Genomic DNA, 20,199 nt, shown 5'->3' on the forward strand with positions numbered 1-20,199 from the left:
CACTAAAACTGTTTTGAAAGTTTTTCCTATAAATTCTCCTTACACTCAGCAGACACATGCAATAATCTATGATGAATCCACATTTTCACATTGATCATAAAAACCTGAAAACGAAATTGGAAAAAATTACTATAATATTTCATGTGCATGAAGTCCGTAGGGTTAATATGTATCATTAATATGGAACAGTGTGTGTAGACTGGCATATGGGTCCTAATCTGTAAGTCACTTAAGGATCTGTCTATGTAAACAGCTCTGCTGACCCCATCAGAACCATCTGCAAGCTTAAGGTAATGCTTTACTAGATTTTGGCATTTAGCACTGAAGAACTTTGCAGATAAAATTTAGACCTAGACATTATTGTTCTAGCAATAGCAGTATTTTGACAGTAAGGAAAAAGATAAAGAAAGATCTACTTGACTTCCTCTCTCTCTCCTGCTATTATCAATTACATAGCAGTCTTTCATTTCTCAGTTTTCTTATTTGAATTTCTGATATGACTCTGAAGTGACTCTTTGGTTGCTGAGCTCAGTATCCTTCAAGCAGGATGGTTTGATTCCTACTTTCCAATAGAGTGTACAAATGAGATGATTCTGTTTTCCCTTATTAACTTGATTTTTTCATTCTTTTCTTAAATCTTCTCATCTTCAGAGCACATAGAAATCCACTGAATATAGAAATGTGCAAAGAAGTGTTCCAAGACATTTAATTATAAGCATGTGTTGCACAATTGAGATGTGTCAAAAGGAAAGATGAATCTTTTTACTGTGACCATGTTGTGTACCTAAGAAAATATTACTTAATTATGATCCAGATTTTGCTTGTCTTGTACACATTGAACTGTCCTTTATTCTGAGAGAAGTCCTATCTGCTGTAACTCTTGTTCCTTACTTTGTACAGACAAGTGTCTTACTCCAGAAGAAACAGAGAGGCTGAAATTGATGGCGATACTATTGACTCTGAGCATGTGTAAAAAAAAGTGTTTGCATTTCAATAACGAAATGCCAGCCTCAAGAAAATCAATAAATGTTTTGCAAATTATGTCAATGGGGTCAAAACTTCACTCGCAGCATTAGTTTATACCACAAAATATCCACAACTTTAATACGGTTGTAAATTAGATTGCCTTTGAATCATCAAATAGACAGGCTGTATTTTAAGACCAAAGTCAGGTGCCTGAAAAATGCATGGTGAAAGATGGGTATGTTCACAGAGGAAATTGAGAAGACCAAGTTGTCCACATTTTATACAAGCACTGGCAGAAGCACCAGATGTTAAATTGAACATATAAATTACTAGTAGAAAGTTTTCATTATTTCTTTTTGCTTCAGTTTGCACCTGTAGGGTTGCTTGACAATATATATTTTTTCAAGATGATTTTTCCTTCTTTTTTTCACTAATATAATTGAATTAAATAAAATGTGTGTTTCCCCTTATTTCCTCAAATACTTAATTTGACAGGAATAGCAGCAAAGCCTTTGGCAGTCAAATCTTTGCTCCTGTTGTTGTAGAAGACCTAATGTTGTCAAAAGCCAAATCTTGCAGAACTAAACTACTTGTCTTCTACTTCCTCCTTGGCTTGAAAATCCAAGCTTTCTTATGCTGATTTAGCTCAAATTAATCTAACAACTTGGTTAGTTAATAACCTATTTGACCTGGCTGTGGCTAATTCAATAATTCAACTGATAAACTATCTGGTTGATAACCTAGTTAGCTAATGATCTGATTGAGCCTCATCCTTGGCTTCTGAATTTAGGTTCCTTTTCTATCAGAACTGAGTGCGTTTTGTGTGCTGCTTTTGCTGTGCTCCCCAGTTGTGGCAGTCACAGGAGACAGCACTGGGACCTTTACAACAGTTTCATATTATTTCTCTCACTATTTTTCTGCCATGAGGTTTTTCTAGGGATCTGTGGTGAATTGCCCTGGTATGACTGGAAGAAAGAAACTCTAATGGCAAGCTCTTGAGCTCTAGCCCCTGTGATGCTTTTGCTTGTTGGGTACTCACCTGAACCCTCCTTTTTTTTAGAGAAAGCATTTCTCTGCAGGAACTGGAGCAAGGAGGGGAGCTATGCTGGTTCATCCATCCTGTCTCCTGGGAAGGGGAATGTGGCTGTGATGAACGTGGACTGGTGTTGCATGCCACAGAGCCACAGCCACCAGACCTGACACTGCTCTATCAACCTTAAGGAGGAGGAAGAAGAGGAGAAGGAGAAAAAGGAGATGGAGAATGTGGTGAAGCTGCTGAGAGCAGCAAGGGAGAGAAGAGTGCAGGGGGTCTGATCTGTAGCTGGAGATATTCTTTGCCTGTTAATTATGTCCTATTGTCTCATCAAGGTTGGAGTCGCTCCTAAATCTTGTTTGGTGCACCTTTCCCCACCTCCAGATGTTGGTTCAGTGTCCAACTAATGTTAAAGAACCTGTAAATACAGTCAGTGGTTGCTCAAGTTCCATTTTGTTCCCTCAGGGGATTGCCACATCCATTGGACCAAAAGCATTGAGTGGGACCACACTGCCTTCCTATTCCGTGCACGAGTGCATTGCTTTCCATGCCAAAGGAATCCGTAGCACACTATAACACAAAATCATGTGTATAGTTTACTTGGCACCACATAGTCCACAAGCAAATAGAGTAAGCCCACTGTTTTCGTTTGTGAAAGAGGCCTCAGGAGACAGCCACAATGGGACTGAAGAACGATACAAGCTGCTGTGATGCCAGATTTGTAAGTTACTCTCCCATTTCAAAATCCTGTCTGCGTACCCAGGTGCTCAGAGGTAGTGTCTGAAAAGAGGAGGCTTTGGGGTCTTCCACACTTCCCCACTCTTAGTAGAGAACAAATGCTGAGACTCTTTTTTTGAAACAATACATAGGTATCTTTATTTATTAGGTGTAATAAGCACAATGGAAAGATTTATAATAATTTTTTGTCCTGAACAGATAAATTCCATTTCTTTATTAATTTTAGCTACCCAGAGGTTTTACTAAAATTTTTTTCTTCCTCTCATTCTTAGCAGTAAATAACTTTTGGCAGGGCTCTTTACATAAAGTATAGGTAGTTACAAAATTGCAGATGTGTTGCAAGCTAATTATCCTCTGTAGCTGAGGATTTGGATGAGACTTCTTTTTCCACATAGCAGAAGTATCCATTCTTTTCACTTAAGAGAAGGAATGGAATTTTATAAATTTAGGATTAAAAAGACAGAAACCAGCAGGGTCTTGAGTACACTTCATTACTTGAAGCGCTGAGGAGTATAAGATACTGAAAAGTGTTTCATGATGTGATTTTCTCTATGAGAGCCTAAATATGAGATGGTGAGGGCTATTTATGCATTTTACACTTATATACAACAGCATACACTTTACACTTTTTAAAAACTCATGAACAGCAAACCGATTAAAAAGGAGCCTTTTAACAAATGTTTGATACCTACATTCGCACTGCTCCTGGTCCATTCCTGATGTGTAGGGGAATCACAAGTCTTTCCTGACCCTTTTGTGCTGGATAAAAAATCTGGACCAGTATAACAGAGTTTTTTTAAAGCCATAGATTTTGATACAGCGGATAGAAGAGGCAAATGCCCATGAAGAAAGCCAGGCCAGGAGCCTCTTCAGACCAGGACTGTGGGTTGCAGAGGTGGCTTGAAATCCCCTCTGCCTACTCTGTGCTGGCCCAGCATTGGCATGTCAGGATTTTTAAGGGTTTACTGATAGCCTTTGCTTATCTTGCAAATATTCAGAAATAAATACTTATATTCCACATAGATGGGTAAATGTCAAGATGCTGGCTTTGGTAGGGGACTTTCTCTTGTCCTTTTCTTACTGTTCTTATGGCTCAAGTGAATTAAAGAAAAATGGAAGCAGAGCTATGAAGTGCTGGCTTAATAATGTACTACCTTGGCAGTCAGTGGATAAAGATATTTGGCTTCCTGAAAAATGTGCAAAATCTTCAGTTTAAAAAAATGATACATATAACATGGGATTTCTGTGAGCTTCTCTCTTTCAGAAAGATGATATTTTATTTTGTTTACTGGCAATTCAAAAAGCTTTTCTGAATTTATTTAGAAATATGAATACATTTAAGATGCAATAGAATCTGTATATACCCCACTCATGGTAATGAATGAGGAAACACAAGTTTTTTTTAATGTTTAGACTTCATCTAACCAACCCACATTAGATATGAAAGTCCAAAATAGAATAGATAACTTTATTGCAGAATGCCAGTACCATTTTTCTACACGCATTTGAAAAGTTTCCAACCTTTTCTACTAACATCCAATGACAATATTCTGGAAAACATAGCTGGCCTGTCAGATAGCACTGGAATACGAGTACATTTTTCCTTATGGGGAAGAGTAAAAATATGTGGGCTTCACATTACCCAAGATCTGATCTTCATAGTTAGGAAGGCAGCAGAAGAAGAATCCCAAGCATATTTCCATAATGGCGGTGGTCCAGCCAAAGCCATAGGCCCAGCTGAACATATTGGTTCCTCTCAGTCTCATTTCACTTGTGAACTTTACGGGATAAATGACCAAACCCATGATGGAGAATACAGCTGAAGAAACAGGAGAAAAACAAAGTTTAAGCTAACCCCCATCACATTGCCTGCGTCCATAACACCTGTAGTTAAACCCATCCATGTTTTGGAGGATTTGAAAATGGATCCACTGCCATGACAGATTTTGTATGATTTTTTTCATTGAGTGTTCAAGTGCACACAGGCAAAGACCTAGGTTTAGAAGCGGCTGAAAGAAATACCACTTCTAGCATGGCTATACCTACACAAGCTAAATTTGACTTTGTATACTGTCTTACCAGCAACAAAAAGCAAGCCTCCGATCCCTCGTATGAAGTTGAACCGAAGAGTGGGAATGGCAAATGCTATGATGGCCAGAGCAAAACAGATGACTAGAAGTAGAAAGCCAACTAGGTATGTGGCAGCAGCAGCTCTTCCCCAAGCTGAAATCAGAAGGAAGATATATCAGAAAGGAACAACAACAACAACAACAAACCCTTACAGTATTTTTCTCTGGTTTATAATGAAAGGCTGTTTTCAAACAAATGTAAAAAGATCAGCTCCCAGGAAGGAAAGCCTGAGAGCTTTCTCTCCTCTCATAGGTGAACATTTTAGTTCCACAGGAAATCATACACCAGGAATGTGTAAGAACATCAGCTTTGATCTCTCATACAGAATGCAGTGGGACTTGCTGCAAGATTTAGCAATCAAGAATTGAGGTGAAAATGACAGTAAGGATGTGAGAATGGACACTCTCCTTCCATAACAAATGTCACTGCCTCAGAAGATGCCATAAAACCAGTGGCATTTTTATGGACAAGGAGAATTAGATTGTCCCTAAAGTTAATTAAATTCTTCCTTAAAAAATGACAATACTCCATAAATGTCAAAATCCAGTATTTTCTAACATTTCAGCCTTTGTTTAGCTTTGTGTCCCAAATGGAGATAAAGATTTGGAATCTCTTTTGTAGCAAAATTTGACCGTTGCTTTTGATCCAAAGTCAAAACCATATCATTGTAAAAATTTGTTCAGGATGTTACTTCATTTTCAAATTATATAACAACATGTCAGATTTAAGCATATTGTGCTGACATAACAACTGAATAAAGATATTGTTTATTTGGTGTTTTAAGTCTTGAGGGCCAGCTGCTGCTCAAAGAGATCAAAGTGCCCCCTCTTCTGAAAATAAAAAGCCCACTTTGACACTTTAAAAATTATATATGTAGATGGAGTAGGCAGTTAAAATCTTCTGGGCATGTAGACTTCTCCTCACCTACACTGTGTTTGTAAGGTGTCAGCTTCTAACCAAATACATACAGCAGAAGTGATGAAAAATTATCATAGTCCAAACAACCTTCATGGTAATTATAACTCAACTTAAATGCTGCATGCGCAGTTCAGTGAAAGTTCCTAATGGAACTTAGTAAGTTAAGATTTTTGATATCCAGTAACTTTCGAATTTATTTGCTTCGAATATGCGAAAAATAAAATGCAAAGTGTCCTACCACCCCCTTGGCCATTGTCAGGTAGACATGAAAGCCCCTGCCCTGGGGAGTGACACCTCGGTGCTCAACTTCTCTTGCCCTAGACTGCACACCACCTCTGCTATTAGACTAGAAAAATGGATCAGGATTTTCCTGCTCTATTCTTCTTTCCATTAGCCCATCAAAACCAATTTCCCTTTTTGTTGCTTTTCACCATTCCCTCCTGGTTTTTGATCCCTGCTTCATTCTAGCTATTGCACTGTATTTTCAGTTTTATGCCATGTCTTCATTATGCCAAAAAAATTCTTTCTGCTCATAGGGCTTTTCAATTGTATTCTTTTTCCTGTAAATAGGCAGCTGCCTGAGAGGATTCCAAGGGACAGAAAAGATGTGCCTACATCTGACCATATAGCCCAGTATTTTAGCCCAAACTCTTGTCTTGAGGAGTTTAAAGCAGGTTTGGAGGTTGAGCATGCAATGAGGAGGCACAGGTAGGATGATAACACTGCAGGCAGAGTATCAGAGGAAACAGACAGGATGAGGAATTTCTCACACTGCTGTGGCTCAATTTACCCTGTCAAGAATGCTCCCACTCCCAGCCTCTCTGCTACTCTTCTAAAACAGCAAGGAAAAGCGGCACCCAGACATAGAAGTTGCTCCGCAGCAGTGACCTTGCTCTTGGATACGAGTGTTCTAACTACTGACAGAAGAGTGAAATGACAAGGACATCTAGAGATGATGGGGTTTGTTAGGTGCATAACTGGTTGTGGTTAAGTGCAAAACTCCTGCAGAAAGGGGTGTCCTTTTCCAGAGCAGACTCAGAGCAAGCCACCCACCTGAGGAGTGCTGAGGCACCACAAGACTTGGGAGCTTCATCTCATCCACTACCACCTCTACTACTGTGGGCAGCAGGCAGTCAGCCAAAGCTCAACCTTGCTTCCCAAGAAGAGCCGATGGGACTGTGAGCAGCACCTGGGCTGGGGGCTCAGGAGGCAGTGCCTGGTGGCCGCAGCCATGTGTGATGGCACCTTGCCCATGCTGCCTTCTATCTCCTCTACCAGGTTCGCCCAGGTGTTTTTCCTGAAGTAGTGTTACAAATGCTGTGACTGTATGAGAGCAGATTGGGTTTACACCCAGCCTGCCAGGCATCGGCTGTACGGCAAGAAGAGACATGCTTGTTGCAGGATGCTTACAACATTAGGAGGCATTGCTTAATCACCTAACAGACAATTTTGTGACTCTCAGTTCTACAAAAGAGAAAAAGAATAGCTTGATGTTGCAAAAAAAACAATACTCAACTCCAGGTAAGGCAATAGGATTCCATGGAAGACTCATTGTGCCTTTCTGAGGAACCATACCCTGACTTCATCAGTCCTTTACAAAAAGTAGCTGTTCTCAGTAGTCTAAGACCACAGAGTGCAAACACCTTACCTTTCTAGGGTAAAAGTTAGCAAAAGCTGTGTGTAGGGATAACTGCAACTGTTTCTATATCTGAGACACTTATTTTAACTTGTGCCAGCCAGGAGCAGCTTTGTGTGTTTACCGATATAACTAATAATTCTTTAAAATGCCAGAATTAGAAGAATTAAACTGACAAGCAAGTGGCTAATCTGGTCCCAAATCTTTCCTTATCTGCCAGTATTAGTTTGGTGGGGGCTGGGAGGCTTTGAGGGGTGTGTGTGTTGGTTTTTTGTTTGGTTGGTTTGTGGGGATTTTGTTTGGGTTTTTTTTTTCACTTTAACATTAACAAAAAGCATAAATAACTTGTTCCAACTGCAAAGTTTTTTTCCTAAAAATTTTAATCCAGGGTGAAGACTGGCCAGAGGTGCAACACTAGCTCAAAGTACGCTTTGCCTTAGAGAGAAGGCAGTTGAAAGCTGAAAGGATCTAGCCCACCTTTCAAAAAAATAAAAAAAAATTTAAAAAACACACACAGAGGGAGCAGCAGGTTATGGCACACTGGACTGAGTAACATTCAGCAATTTCTAAGACATTTTTTCAGAGTCGACCGAAATGGCAGTGAAGTTTTTCCTGTTGAAGAGTTAAAATGTGCTTATTTAGAAAAAAAAGGTCTGTGTTTATGTGGGAGTGTCTTCGAATACTGGCAGGATCCAGTAACAAACACTCTTTCTCCCCTTTTCAGCTCCTCTATCAGCTGAAGTAACACCAATGAACACTATGAAAGGTTCTGTAGGAAGTTACATACTGTCTGCTCTTGAAAACTGCTCCTAGCTGGCAATTTTCTGAGCAATTTTGCTGGCCTAAACAGGCTCTGCTCCAGCAGAGCAAGGCCAGTTCTTCTCATTACAGTGTTTTGTTCATCAATTTGTGAGAGTCCAGACTGCCTACAGTGGATGTGGTAATATGTGACTACTGAGAAACAAAAATAAATGCCTGCCTTCTAAAACTGCCTGTTGTGGGAGGAGATCCCTGAGCTAATTTAGAGACCAGAAGAAGTTCATTCATGCCAGTACAGAGCTCGCCATAGCTTATGAGCGAGATAATTGGCTGAAACATTATACAATAACAACACAGCTTTATTTCTCTGTTATTAAAGTTAACACTGTTGAGAAGTAGTATGACTACCTCTAATATTGCACCGTCTAAACACATTCTGAATAACCTGTTGCTAACTGCAGCCACCGGGAAGCTGATGGACTTCATTATATATCCAGTATCAACAATGTCTCCAGTTTCCTGCCTTCCTGATTTTACTCTCTCATGCATTTTTCAGTCTGAAAAAGTGTAAACACAGTTTGCGCTTCACACATCAGGAAATAAACTTCCTTGCTCAGTAGTAAAGCAAGCCAAGATCTAGTCTTTCCTTAATCTGCTGCAAACCAAGATCTAGTCTTTCCTTAATCTGCTGTGTCCCATGCTCCAAACAGTGCCTTCAAAAAAGAGATGTAGTGCCTTGAAAATAGCATGTAAAGTCTACTTCCCTTACAATAAATACAAATTTCTGTGTTTCTGGTGTATGTGATTCAAAACATGGGAAAACATTCACAATGACATTCTCAGGTCTTTCTTTACCTGATACCCTCAAACCACATAAACTATCAAGTAACTCTCTGGGTGACATTTTCTGCAACTCTCAGAGAGTTCAGAAGTACTTCTGGTCTAGTCAATAAGAACATGATTCTACAAATTTTCCTCCTGGCTTGAAGCTAAATATACAACTAGCACTGGAAAGAAAAACAAATGTTTATTGCCAGCTTGCAGACACTAACAATTATCTACAGGCTCCTGCTGATTGATCGTTTTAACACATCAGCCACTGCAGTGAATTGTGCAGCGATTTTAGGAAGGATAGTTTTAATTCTAAAGAAACAGAGGGAGGGGAAATGTAACGCTGTTATCCTTCATACCACCAAGGGAAAGAAACACAAACCCTGCAGTTCTAGCTCCAGTCTTGCAAAGCAGTTCTTACAAGTACTAAAATCTGCCATTGTGGTGATTCATCCCTGTGTTGTACATGATGAGAATGTTTCTAGGCTGAGTTTGCAGAGCTCAACCTGTTTTACATCTCTCTGATTAAAGGGAAAGAGCATTATTTTGAAAACAAAGCTGAACTCACTTAGGTTTCTCAACCTGCCATTCTTCATCAGGGTGTGGTGAACTCTGCAGGGTACATGCTTCACTTCGGAAAGGAACGGCTTTGGCCAGGTTTTATCTATTTCATTTTGTTTGTTCTCCTTGAGAAAGTTTCCATGAGAAATTGAGCATGTCTGCAGAAGAACATGCATTCTGCTTAACTTGAATCTTAAGATAGTGCATCAAATCCACATCTCAATTTGTTACCTGAAGGGTTATGATCTCTGTGTATGCAGAACACTGTTATTAAGGACTCTGAAGTACCCGTGTTACCTGTGCAACACTGGAAACTGCAAAATCCTGCCATCTAGAAATCATGATTCTGTAACGTGCCAACTAAAGGGAATTTCTGTGCCTTTTTTTTAAAAACAAATTAACATCGAAATTTTTGGGAGTGTCTGCTCATCACATGAGCTGACATTGGAATACCAGTGTGCATCTGTTTGTACACAGCCAAGATAAGCCAGAAACAATTAATATCAACTTATTAATAAACTCTATGTGTAAACTGAAAGCTATTGACTGAAAATAATTTCAGAAGAAGTCTATACAAATGAAGAAAATTGCAGTAGTCATGGATAATTTATGAACAGAATAAAATGAGGGAAAATAATCAAAGGCATTATTGGGTATGTATTATTCTCTGAGCTGCTATGTTGTATCTGGATCATTCTTAAAACAACTGCATTCTCTGAAAATCTTTCCCTTGGGAAGACAATACTGTAAGTTTCTTGTTATATATTTTTTTCTGTGAGTTAATATCCTTTAGAGTGGAATACAGAAGTTTTGTTCCTTCTGTTTGGCATCCATTTTTCGTAACTCCATTCTTTTCCTCCTAGCATTACTCGTTTAGAATTTATTGGCAGTTATTACAGATGTCTCATTTAATAATAGAGTATTATCTTATAACTTGCAAGCCATTTCTATGTGAGCTTTTATCTTGCCACTACTTAAGAGACAGCCATGGAAACAGAAGATTACCTCTTTAGGTTCATTGTAAGATAACAACATTGCCAAATTTTCTTGGTGATTAGTAGTGGGTGCCACATACATGAGAATGAATTAGGACTTCCAATTACTCTATAATGATGATTTTAGCTAACAAGAGTCAGGGCAAGGGCCTTATGCAGAGGCCATCTATCAGTAAAATACAGTATATTTTAGCAGAAAACAGTCTGGTCTCAACCTTGACCATAGCTTAGAGCTAAGGTAGTAGCTTAGTTTGAGTTGGTGGATTTTAATTCCTTTAAAGTGAGAAACTATTAATTCCCCACCACTGTCTTCATTCACAAGCATATACAGACAAAGTCTACATGCAAGTCTTTATGTACTTCTGCAATCCTCTTCTCTTACTGAGGTAAGCAACGGAACTTGTAAGTTATTTGAAATTGAATTTGAGGAGAGGGGCAGTTACATCTTGAGGGAGTGGTTCAAATTCATCTCATTGTAAGCCAAGGCGTGTACAAGCTTGACTTAGAAGCTCGCTTCTGCAAATCTTGTATTAATGAGGGCTGCTCCCTGATGCTTACTTAGTGCTAAGAAGGCAGAAGTGGCAGAGGGCGTAGAGCCATCATCAAAGAGAGCACTGAGACAGTAAGCTAGCTATTAAAATAATGTGTGCACGGTGCCTCAAAATGAAAGGTTTGCTCACAAGCGAGTCAGGGAGTACCCCTATCTCACATTATCTTCAGAAGCAGTTGTATACATTGAGAACATCTCAGGATTAAAGCTCGGTCTTAAACACTTTAATGGTATAACAGTTTTTCCTCCTATTTTTTACCCTTAATTTTAAATCACAGCAGGATTACTTAGACTTGGATGTGCATATGGGGGTGGGAGGGTTAGGTAAATAAACCAGGTAAGAAATGTTGATTAATCAGTACATATACATAAACTCAGTTAATCAGTGTAGCAAGATGTACTGGCTCCTTAACTACCCCTGAGTAAAAGGTGGGTTAAAAAATTCAATTGAATTAAATAGAATCAAGTTCCGTGGTAACACAGTCTATGAACTAGGACTTTTAATCAAAACAGCAGAGTGGAACCTTTCCAAAAAGCTCTTTTTAAGTTTTATTTTCCCAGAGCCATTTGAGGCTGAAGAACACTGAATTTACATCTCATTTCTATATGCTCCAAGTAATGTTCTCACTCTAGATCTGAAGGTTTCATGCTGTGAGCAAACTTTCTTCTGAAACCTTGCTGAGAGTCACCTTTTGCACTAGAGAGTTTTTTTCTAATAGAGAGCTGCTGTGAATCTGGATCTAATTTTGTTAGAAGCAAAATTTTACCATTTACAAAAAAAAAGAATCACCCAACATATAAGCAGAAATAGTACTTTGTGTTTATAAAATGCATCATAAGCTCTAATTACTCTTCTTGTGAATGAAATAGCTTTTACAATGCATCTTAAAAGTCTTTATCACTTGCTGCTTATTGCCAGTAGGGTTGTTGATGATCTTCACAGAGGCTTCCTACATTTGGGCCTTGATTTGGGCACAGTAAGCATATTCAACATAATGAGTGACATTTGATGTATTCAATTGCAGATTAGTACTTCAGCAGGACTGTATGTGATCTGAAGTGTTAGTTAACCCCAGCAGAAGGAAGTCAAAAACCTCTGGGACATAGGCTACCATAATCACTCCACAATAAACTTGAGTTTCTGGGAATTTTTGGGCCCATGGGAGATCTCGTAATGGTGCTTGACAGAGGAGAAACCTGGCGTTACAATACTCACTGACTCAACGTGTTAGGAGTTGCTCAGAACAATACAAGCTGTCAGTGAGAAATGATATGGTGAGAAATGATATGGAAAGGTAAAAAAAAAGAGCTTTGATTCTTTTACTGTGTAACTGTTTTCCTGCCTAAGTAACGTGACTGTTCAGCCCTACTGTGGAATTCAAGATCTGTCTTGCTGTCCTTATCACCATTCAGACTATGGAGAGGTCATTATAGCCCTGCTGTGTGAGACTACCTCAATAAGGTAGAGGAACAGACTAAGTGAAGAGAAATGAGAGTCTAGCCACAAGTTTCCACAGATTTTCAGCAGCGATGCCTCCTCTGTGTGTGTGAGTGAATGGTGTGCTCTCAAGGATTTAAGATCCTGACAGTGTGAATTGTTGAGGATCTTCATGAAGTCCTCAATGCCAGCAGTTCATATCTCCTGATAGGAAGATGAGAACCCTCCACATGATTGCTATTTTTCTACTCAATTTAATTGTAATTATTAAAGAGTGGTTCGGTAATAAACAGTGGGGTGCCATCTGCAATTGCTTTCTGTAGAGTTAATTGCTGATGAGCATAACTATTATTTGAAAAATAGTCTGATTAAATGAATCTGTCACTAAACATAGAAAAGGACAAACCCTAAAATTACAACGGAAAGCATGTTAGCGATCACAGATGAGGAATGAAAATTGCCATGGTAATTAAATGCTCTGGGCCTGGTTCTTTCCCCTTATATCTCTGTAGCAACAACAGAATGGTCCCTACAACTAGGGAAAAATCAAATTTGTTCTTTCTTTCTTACATCAGATTTCCTTAGATATACAGTTGTAATATTTTCATTAAAATATACTTTTAATTGAAACTGTATATTCTAGCGTTCTAAGTTTTGAATAACAATAGAATGTTCTACATTATTAAGTAACTGATCTTGTAATCTCATTTCTCACTGATTAGTGCCAGGTAATGCTACACTTTTAGAAGACTGAATAACTTATGTGCTTCTCTATACATTGGCATTAAAACTACTGGCTATCACCATATATGAATGTAATTGGTTTATGCTAAAATGTGGCAGGAACAGCAACAAGCTTTTGTTTTCAGTTCACCCTGTGTCAAAGCAGTCAAGGTTTACTCTGTAATCTGAGCAATGCATGGAGCATAGATCTGGGCTCCAACCTGGGCTCTCCCACAGGCTTTTTTGGACTGGTTAGAAACCTCCCCAGGCTTTGTTTCTCAGTTGCAAGGACACTTTTCCGAATCTACTTGAATGTTACCAAATTCTGAAACACTTTATGTGCAGAACTTTGACTTCAGGGAAAGTCTAAGCAGAGTCACTTGTTGTCTTCATTTCTGTTCCTACATGTGGACACCTCAGGACACCAAAGAGCCACTGGGGCAGCCTGTTTCTCCTCCCTGGCCCTGCTGAGAGGGCCTGTCTCCCAGCCCATTCCTCTGGAAATATCCTTGTGTCACCATGCTCAGGGCACCCGCTTCAGTTTGAGGCAAGTGAGGGCTTCCCCATGCCTGGGATTAGGTGCTGGCTGTCAAATGTGATGGGAACATGAAAGAAGGCAAAATAGTTTTACCTAGGCAGCGTAGCAACAGGGAAGCTTGGTGTCTGGTCTGTCCTATGCCCACGGTGTGATAAATCACTGCTCTGTTGGAGAAGTTAGATTTCTAGAGGGAGAGCTGTGGGATCAGTAGTGCAAGGCCAGTGGTAGGTATACTACCAAAAGGAGTGCACCTACCACTTGGACGCTTGGAGACTGATCCTGACCACACCAGGCAACTCACAGTTGTATGAGTACCTCAGGATTTTTAGCAAATTGTTTCCATTTTGTTATTCCTCCATAATGCTTCATCACAGCAGAAGATTTCCCGGACCCAAAAGCCTGATACAGGCAAAATGGGAAAGAAAATCTACGGGGAAGAAAATCTACAGGGAAGAAGATCAGTGTGGTTCTTATGAGACTAAAGCAGAATATTACTTTCCTCAAGAGGATATTTCCTTTTGCAGCACTCTCTTCTTTCACTTATCCTGTAAATGTACTCATCTGCTGCCAAATTTGAAATAATTTTTGTTCATCATAATCATGTTATACTAGCCATCCTATCTTGTAGTATTGCATTAATATTTATGGACTAAAACTGGAATGAGCTATAACCCAGTTATGCATTATTTGTCTAGAAGACAGTATGCAGAAGGTGTTCTTTCCAGATGGTAAAATCTTTGATCCCCCCACTAATCTCCATAGCCACTGGTCTAGCAGCTCCACACAACCTAGGAAAGGGTTATAACTGAAACACTGATGTGAAATGTGCACTTGCAGCCCAAAAAACCGACTGTATCCTGGGCTACATCAAAAGAAGTGTGACCAGCAGGTCCAGGGAGGTGATTCTCCCCCATTACTCCGCTCTTGTGAGACCATAGCTTAAAAACTGCATTCAGTTCTGGAGTCTTCAGCACAGGAAAGGTATTGATTCGTTAGAGGAAGTCCAGAGGAGGACTACGAAGATGATGAGAGGGCTGAAGCACCTCCCATACAAGGACAGGCTGAGAGAGTTGAGATTGTTTAGCCTGAAGAAGAGAAGGCTCTGAGGAAACCTTACAGCAGCCTTCCAGTTCTTAAAGGGGGCCTAAAGGAAAGATGTGGAAGGGCTCTTTATCAGGAAGCGTAGTCAAGGGACGAGGGGTAAAAGTTATAAGGTGAAAGAGGGTAGATTTATATCAGATATTAGGAAGAATTTTTTCCTGTGAGGGTGGTGAGGCACTGGAGTAGATTGCCCAGAGAAGCTGTGGATGTCCCATCCCTGAAGGTCTTCAAGGCCAGGCTGGATGAGGCTTTGAACAACCTGGTCTAGTGGAAGGTTTCTCTTCCCATGGCAGGGGGGTTGGAAGTAAGCGATCTTTAAGGTCCCTTCCAAACCAAACCATTCTATGATTCTATGATCCTGTGAAAATAACTGAAGATTTGGATTCCACTTGTCATGTGGAAATGCTTTTTCATGATATTTTTTTTCCCCAAAAATCTGTTTGTGCCATTCAAATGAGCCGACCACTTCGACCTAAATGAGGCTCTAAGCTTGCAGTTATTTTGATGCTAGCATCTGTACATGGAAGAGTTGCAGGGCCGATGTAGCCATGAGCTTTTGATTGTATTGTGCATCACATTGGGATTAATAAAATAAAATCAGCTGTTTTCCCCCAACCAAAGCCACACATGTTTGAACATCTTCAAAGCCTGCAGTGGAATTAATTACACACTGAAGAGGTGTTTCAGGTCTGCAAGACACACCCTGTTCATGAGAGCTTACATGGCCAAAAATCAAGAAAAATGGAAGAGTTCCATGTTAGCTTCATGAAGGGATTTAATTTCTACATTTTCATTACAAGCTCAGCCATGTCCCAGGCAGATACATTCCATATTGTTCTCATTATCTATCAAAGAATTCTTTCTCTTTATATAGGTCGAAGTACAGTATAAACTTGAGACCTTTTTTTTTGTTGCAAGTGCCAGAACACTGAAGAGCTACAGTTTACATCTCTCGGTCCCTCATCCTAAACTCCTTTCATTTCTAGGAAGTGTCCTAATGCAGGAGATGAGTTTTTCCTTGAAAGCTCTATTTTTTTGAGCTAAATACGCTTGAAAACCAAAAGACTTCTGATAAAGTCTAGGCAAGCATCCTACGGTTAAAGCAGAAGATTTGAACTCTTGGAGAAGATAATACAGTATATAAGCTCTTCATAGTCTCACTTTCCACAAAGTTCTTAAAACTAAACAGGCATCTTCTCTTCCCTGTGAGGTTTTGAATTCTGTCAGCGTAAGCAACTATTCAGAGACCCCCAACTCCACTAAAGTAATCAATGAAACATTCATCCTTCTTCTGTTCCAAACTGGCTGACTTCAACTATGAGTTCTCTCTGTGTATATACATATATTAAGGCAAACGGCAAAAATTCAAGGGGAATTACAAATATTGCAGGTGGAGAATTCTATTTGAATTTGCACATTATTTTGAACAGCTTGCAAGAACATTACCAATATATCTAATTATGATAAGATAAAGACATCTGTAGTGGATTAAGAGAGCTGTGCTATCCCACTCATGTTGAGAACATTTACTGGCAGTTGGTTACAAGCATGTAACTTATATCAGAGAAACCATCCCTGCAGGAAGAGCAAATTTCAGAACCTGCCCAGCCTGCAGCAGATTAGGCAGGGAAGCTGAGAGTAAAGCCCAGAGGAAAGGAGATGGAAACTGTGAAATAGAGAGGGGAGATAATGAGTTCCTCTCAGGAAAGGTGTAAAACACTTCTGTACTTCATGTTTGCAGCACATCTTTTATTTCTGCTCAGGAAGGCATATAATTACACTTTATTTATTGAGCACTGTATTTAGCTTGGCACGGGACAAAGATAAACATCCCACAGAACATGATGCTGAGTGGTCTTTTTTCCATGAACTTTCTGGAGCAGTGTGGATAAAATAATCCTAGAATCATTAAAACTCTGATTCAGCACAGAGGCAGGTAGAATCAGGCTCAACAAAAGATCTAGATGCCCACGAGTGAAATGTTGTCTCACAGCCTGTTTTTTGGGGTGGAATCCAAGAGCAACATCAGGAACCTGTACCCTGTGTGAGAAAAGGCAGGAGCCAGAGAAGAAAACTACCAACCCCACACCAACTGAGCAAAGGAAAAATGACAGAAAAATTGGAGGACAAGATTAGATCTGAACGCATCTGGAGAGAAGATGTCTGAAGGAAGGGACTGGAAATGATCAAGAGAAGAGTTTGCATCCTTAACAGCCTGATTGACAGCCCTCGTTTGGGTCGGGGTAAACCACCCCTGCAATTGGCTGAGTTCTGTATTACAATGGCATAACCTTGCAGAGGCATCAGCCTGACAGCACAACCTGCTGTAACTTGGCCTATGCACGAATTTTTTACATACAGGCCTTACGTATTCTCCCACTGTCTAAATTACTCCATTGCTCCAGACATATCTTCCTTTTCCATCTGGAAGTTTTGTCCAGGAGAATTTTGAGGACTTAGGTTTTCTGGCTTAGTAAGTTTGAAGAGGTCAAATGATAGATGCACACCCAGTGAGAGTGTAATGCAGTCATGCAACACACGAATAGCATTTCTAATGCTTTGAGAAGCATCAGCTGACTCTCCAATGTACATGCTGGAGAACATTCTGCATATGTGTACTATGTCTGAGTTTTCTAAAGTGTGGATGTGATTCAAGGTAACCTCAGACATTGCAGGTTAGTTCACATAGAGGATGACCTCCCTAGTTTGCCTGTAAATGCTAACCAGTGGGAAACTGTGGGTACAACTGCAGATTTAAGCGTTTAAGAGTGAAGCAGAACAAGGTAGGAAGCAAAATGCCAAACAATCATGTAGGACCAAGGTGAAACTTCTCTTACATTATCAACAGCAGCAAGGTGTAAGTTCTAAATATTTTCTGTCCAGTTAAAGCTGGTGTTCATGAAACAGACGGTGCCTAGGAGGGGATCAAGCGGAGGAATCCCTTCTCATGGAAATCCAGGACTCAGAAGTCCTTTGCTAAGCTTTAGGGTCTCTCTCCTGCTCTTCAGTGCCATGTACCAGAGGCAGAAAACTAGCTGGATCTATACCCAGCCACAAAGCCGACGCAGAAGCTCTGGGCATCCTGTTGAATGGAGCCAGTCTTGTCCCGGAGCCCTATGCTCACAGAGGCCTGCTACAATTCACTCGTTACAGCTGAATTTTGTGCGTAGAAGGTAGAGTTTGGCTGTAGATGATAAGCTTTCAAAAACAATTTTGAAAAGCTGCAATAAATGATCCCTGAGACTGCTTCTGCAAGTATTTATACACTTATTTTCAACAAGAGCAGCTGAGATCCTGAGGCTTAGACAAAATGTTCTTCCTTATAATTTAAATTAACATAAATTGTAAGAACACTTGAACTTTCCTCCTAGCTCAGGCTAACAGTTCATCGCTCACAAGAACTTGTTTCAGACTTGGCCAATAGCAGATATATAGTAAAAGAAATTTTAAAAAATTTAATAAATTGAAATAAATAAGAAAAAGAGGAAAAAGAGAGAAACATGGCACATCTAGAGTGATTCTTCTTTTGGCCTGTTCTCACAAACTCAGTGGTTTACATCTTTTCAAGCTGAAGGTTGCACCAGAGTCAACACGTTTAATAGCATACCTAACCAAAACTCAGTACACACAAGAAATCCTTTCGTCATTTAAAGTGTTCTTTCATAATCACAAGGAGACTCTTTCACACAATCCACCTACTGCAGCAGTTTCAGGGCAGCATACAGTAGCCTGACATTCCCTGAGAATATCTTCCTACTATCTTACATTTACACCTCCCCATTTCTTGCTGGCACTCAGGACTGTCTTATCACACGAATGCCTGGCTTACCCATGCAACTTGCTCTTTGCACATTTTAATAGCAGTACTGTTAAGTTTTGGAAAGTAGTGACTGGAGGTTACTAGCCGCTTCTAAGAGAGCAAGAAGACCTTAAATGCTGTAGTATTTTCTGCACTGATACATTACCACATGTGGGTTTTTGTACTATGCAACCCACCAACTAAACCAACGAGGTCTCTTTCTGTAGAAGGGTGAGGGCATTTTTCTTCACATTGTTAGTCAAAAGCCTTGATGTATTTCAGTGACATTCCCTATTGCCCATAACCTTACATATTAATGCCAGGTATTAGGTGATACTGTTAGAAAAACTGAGGGAAAATGAGCTCGGAGATGTGACCCACTGTTTCAGAGACTTCTTCCCCCCACCCTTGCAGGTGCTTACCATAATTCATGAGGGAATCACAGGTCCATTGCCCACCCTGGTCAGGCCTTGTACAGCTCTCCCATAATGACGCTTGGTTCACGTAGGGGAAGGTCTGTGACTCCAGCCAGCCCCTGCCCGCCAGCGCAATGATACCAAAGATGACACCTATGCCCAGGAGCAGGGGTAGGATCCATCTGCATCGTGTGTAGTCAAGGCCGTACTTTACCATCTTCCAGGGCAGCAGGAGGCTGGTGGGATGAGGGCGGATGTCTCTGCCACAGATTCAGTGATGGGAAGCAAAGGGTGCTTCTGCAGGGCTCCTGGAAAGAGAGTGCTGGTACCTGCAACCGTGTGTGCAGATGTTTGAGAAAAGCTTTTTAATCAGGAGAAACACAGCAGGGAGGGAGGGAGGGAGGGAGAGAAGGAGCTCCACCTAGATTTAAATGAGTAAGAGCTGCCACTGAGCAATAACCAGTTGAGCTGCAGAGAAGCTTCAAGGCTGGGTTTATCTGTGGGATCCTCTGCCTTGCTGACTAGGTAACAAATCAGGTGCTGTTTACCCTCGGCATTTAACGCTTTCCTTTCTGCCACTTCCCACCAGCAGGAGCATCTCACAGCTGTGTTTATGTCTTTCTGTCTCCTAAGGGATTTGTGAATATAGGAGACAAAGCAGCAAACTATTTGCATTAGAGTGTGGTTCCTTCTGAAACTTGCCACCTGGAGGTTGAAAGCTGCTTTTCTTGGACTCAATTTTAAAAGAAAATTATACCTTATTTTTTATAATTAAAAAAAAATCCTCTAGCTGCTGTAAAGCTAACATGATAAAGAGTGTGTTACTGCCTTCCCTTCCCCTTTTGGGACATAACCGCAGGGTAAATAAACAGCAAGATTTACTATTAGAAACACAGTATGATCTGGGTATAGCCTCGGTGGGAGAACGAAAACTGAGCTTTACTTTAACCGTGGCTTATGAACACTCCCTGCGCATGCCTCGGGCTGTACGTGTACTGCCTGGGGCCTGTGAGAGCCTGTTTGCAATGTTCTATGAGAGCAATATGAGAGATGGTGGAGATGAACCT

General features: G+C 40.3%; 1 protein-coding gene across 1 annotated transcript; it reads right to left on the reverse strand.

Annotated features, from left to right (window-relative positions):
• Positions 1-2,847: 2,847 nt before the first annotated feature.
• LOC104056241 (p53 apoptosis effector related to PMP22) lies at positions 2,848-19,530 on the reverse strand. Its single transcript, XM_009557475.2, has 3 exons — positions 19,139-19,530; positions 4,817-4,960; positions 2,848-4,556 (listed from the first exon to the last, which is right to left on the reverse strand). The coding sequence occupies exons 1-3, from the start codon at positions 19,347-19,349 to the stop codon at positions 4,342-4,344; spliced, it is 570 nt and encodes a 189-aa protein (XP_009555770.1). The 5' UTR covers positions 19,350-19,530; the 3' UTR covers positions 2,848-4,341.
• Positions 19,531-20,199: the final 669 nt, after the last annotated feature.

The sequence above is a fragment of the Cuculus canorus genome, chromosome 3 (assembly GCF_017976375.1).
Source record: "Cuculus canorus isolate bCucCan1 chromosome 3, bCucCan1.pri, whole genome shotgun sequence".
Lineage (NCBI taxonomy): Eukaryota > Metazoa > Chordata > Aves > Cuculiformes > Cuculidae > Cuculus > Cuculus canorus.